The following is a 2,177-nucleotide window of genomic DNA, read 5'->3' as shown; positions in this document are numbered from 1 at the left end:
TAATTGCACAGCTCACCCTATCGGAGTAAGGACAGTCAAGAGGTGTCGTCATCTGTTCACGTGGATTAAAGACGAAGTGAACTCATATTTGGGTCCAATCGCTGTAGTAAGTACCACTTCATGTCAAAACTTCCATATCCAAATAAGGAGTTTGCCTGCACTGTGGGGTTATATGATAACGTCGGGATATGGTCCATACAAACCCATAAACATGTCATTTTAAAGTGTTGATGCTGTCCCTTGTCTTTATAGATGCTCCTCTTTTTAGTTCGGATGTCTCCATCGGGTATACGGATTATTAGATGAAATTGGAAAACATAAAGGAATCAAGTGTGTGCGTGTGTGTGCTAGATTGAACGGATTAAACCCAGATGTATAAGGGGAACTTAAGGGATGAGGACAAGAATCAGATAACCGTCCTTTTAAAGTAACTAATGTCATTGGTTATTGCAGGGAGACGAATCAAGGATGGCAAACAAGGTCACGTCGTTCTTCAAAGTAATTTTACCGGGATCGGACAAAACAAAACTGGTATATCAAGATGTCTCACCACTTTCGCATTTTGATGTTAATGTCTGCTTTTTGATAAATGGTTTAGCCATCCACAAATTATTAGTTATGCTAAATGTGTACATTCAGTTTTTAATTGATGGGGGGTGATTTGTATTAGTTACGTTGTACAAGGTAATTGTTTTGTATGTAACACAGTATTAACAAATACATTACTAACTGATGTGTACATGTATAGGATCTGCCACCAGCATTCAGGCGGTGGGTAGAGGTGGATCATTTTTTCTGCAAAAAAAGCCCGCCTGCGCGTGAATGGTGGAGGGCTTAGAAAATGGTTTGTGGGTTTTTCATATGAAGGACTGAAAATGTGTTTTACACGAGGCTGGGAACAGTTCAGGAACTACCATCAGGTGAGGGGGGGAGACTTCCTCGTATTCACATACGAAGGTGGTGTGAGCTTTGAGGTTGACTTATTAGACATGGAGGGAGTTGGTAGGACTGAGTTTGAGGAGAGAAATGAACAAATAACAGACCCCGACATGGTTGAAATGAGTTCTGATGATGAAGATGATGATATTGATGAAGAGGCTTCAGAACATGATACAGAGAGGCATGATGTTGAGGGGGAAGGTGATGAGGAAGTGGAAGCTGCAAATGGCATGTCCTGCATAATGACGGTGGGAAACAGCATCCCGGTGAGTGATTGATAATTAATGTCTTACAGTTGTATAATTATTCATGGTTGTTAGCATATGATGCATAACAATATAACATCCCCACTTGGCTTGCAGACCATACCAAGACCCTTCTTTGAAAGACATGTAGTGCAATTTAAGACCGATATCATGGTGGTTGGCCCGGATGGGACGGAGAGGGTGATACGTACCTTCAAGAATAACAATAGTGTCAGATTTGGAAATGGATGGGGGAACTTATGCAGTGCATACGACATCCAACCCGGAGACATGCTGATGATGGAGGTTATTGGCCATAAGAGGTATAGGCTTGCAATAACTCGTCCACGAGCGTGCTGATGGAAAAACTACTAGGCCCTCAGTTTGTTTGTGGTAGCTTATGTTTATAGTAGTCGGTGTTACTTGCTTCTGGTCGATTAATTTCCCGCTTGTGTAATTAATGACTGCACTTTTATGAACTTCGAGTACTTGTTGATGTCGGTGTAAGATAAGCACTGGTTTGTATTAAGAATGTATGATATGGTATGTTTTTGTACTTGTTTTATTACTACGTCAACCTTTAATGTATTAAGAATGTATGATATGATATGTTGTTGTTCATTATTGTAATATATAGACGTGATATTGGACTATATTCCTGCAAAATGGTTGAAGTAGATGGCTAAATATAAACAAGCGGAAGGAGTAAAGGAGATGCCATAATACAACGTAGATACTGGTAGTATAAACATTATGAAGAAAAACATCTCAGTGCAGCCACATACTGAAAACAATTTATACAGTTTAAAGTAAGTTCTGAAAACAATTTATACAGTTTAAAGTAAGTTACCAAGTGTGAAGGTTAATATAAGCTCTTTACTTTTGAAGCCATATAATGACAATAGATGTGTGAAGTTTAAGCAGCGAGGACATGATGTTGAGACGAAATGCATGTAAGGTATAGTTCCTCGTGGTTAGCAAAGGTAGTAGTTC

General features: G+C 39.4%; 1 protein-coding gene across 1 annotated transcript; it reads left to right on the top strand.

Moving 5' to 3' along the window:
- Positions 1 to 875: 875 nt before the first annotated feature.
- LOC101313459 (B3 domain-containing protein REM5-like) lies at positions 876 to 1,544 on the top strand. The gene is made up of 2 exons (XM_004308447.1): positions 876 to 1,205; positions 1,302 to 1,544. The coding sequence occupies exons 1-2, from the start codon at positions 876 to 878 to the stop codon at positions 1,542 to 1,544; spliced, it is 573 nt and encodes a 190-aa protein (XP_004308495.1).
- Positions 1,545 to 2,177: the final 633 nt, after the last annotated feature.

The sequence above is a fragment of the Fragaria vesca genome, linkage group LG7 (assembly GCF_000184155.1).
Source record: "Fragaria vesca subsp. vesca linkage group LG7, FraVesHawaii_1.0, whole genome shotgun sequence".
In the NCBI taxonomy this organism is placed as follows: Eukaryota; Viridiplantae; Streptophyta; class Magnoliopsida; order Rosales; family Rosaceae; genus Fragaria; species Fragaria vesca.
This window is presented reverse-complemented; position numbering and strand designations above follow the sequence as displayed.

Coding starts and splice junctions, on each gene's coding strand:
- LOC101313459 (XM_004308447.1), top strand. CDS start 876: ATGTGTTTTACACGAGGCTGGGAACAGTTCAGGAACTACCATCAGGTG. Junction 1,206..1,301: donor CGGTGGGAAACAGCATCCCG/GTGAGTGATTGA, acceptor CTTGGCTTGCAG/ACCATACCAAGACCCTTCTT.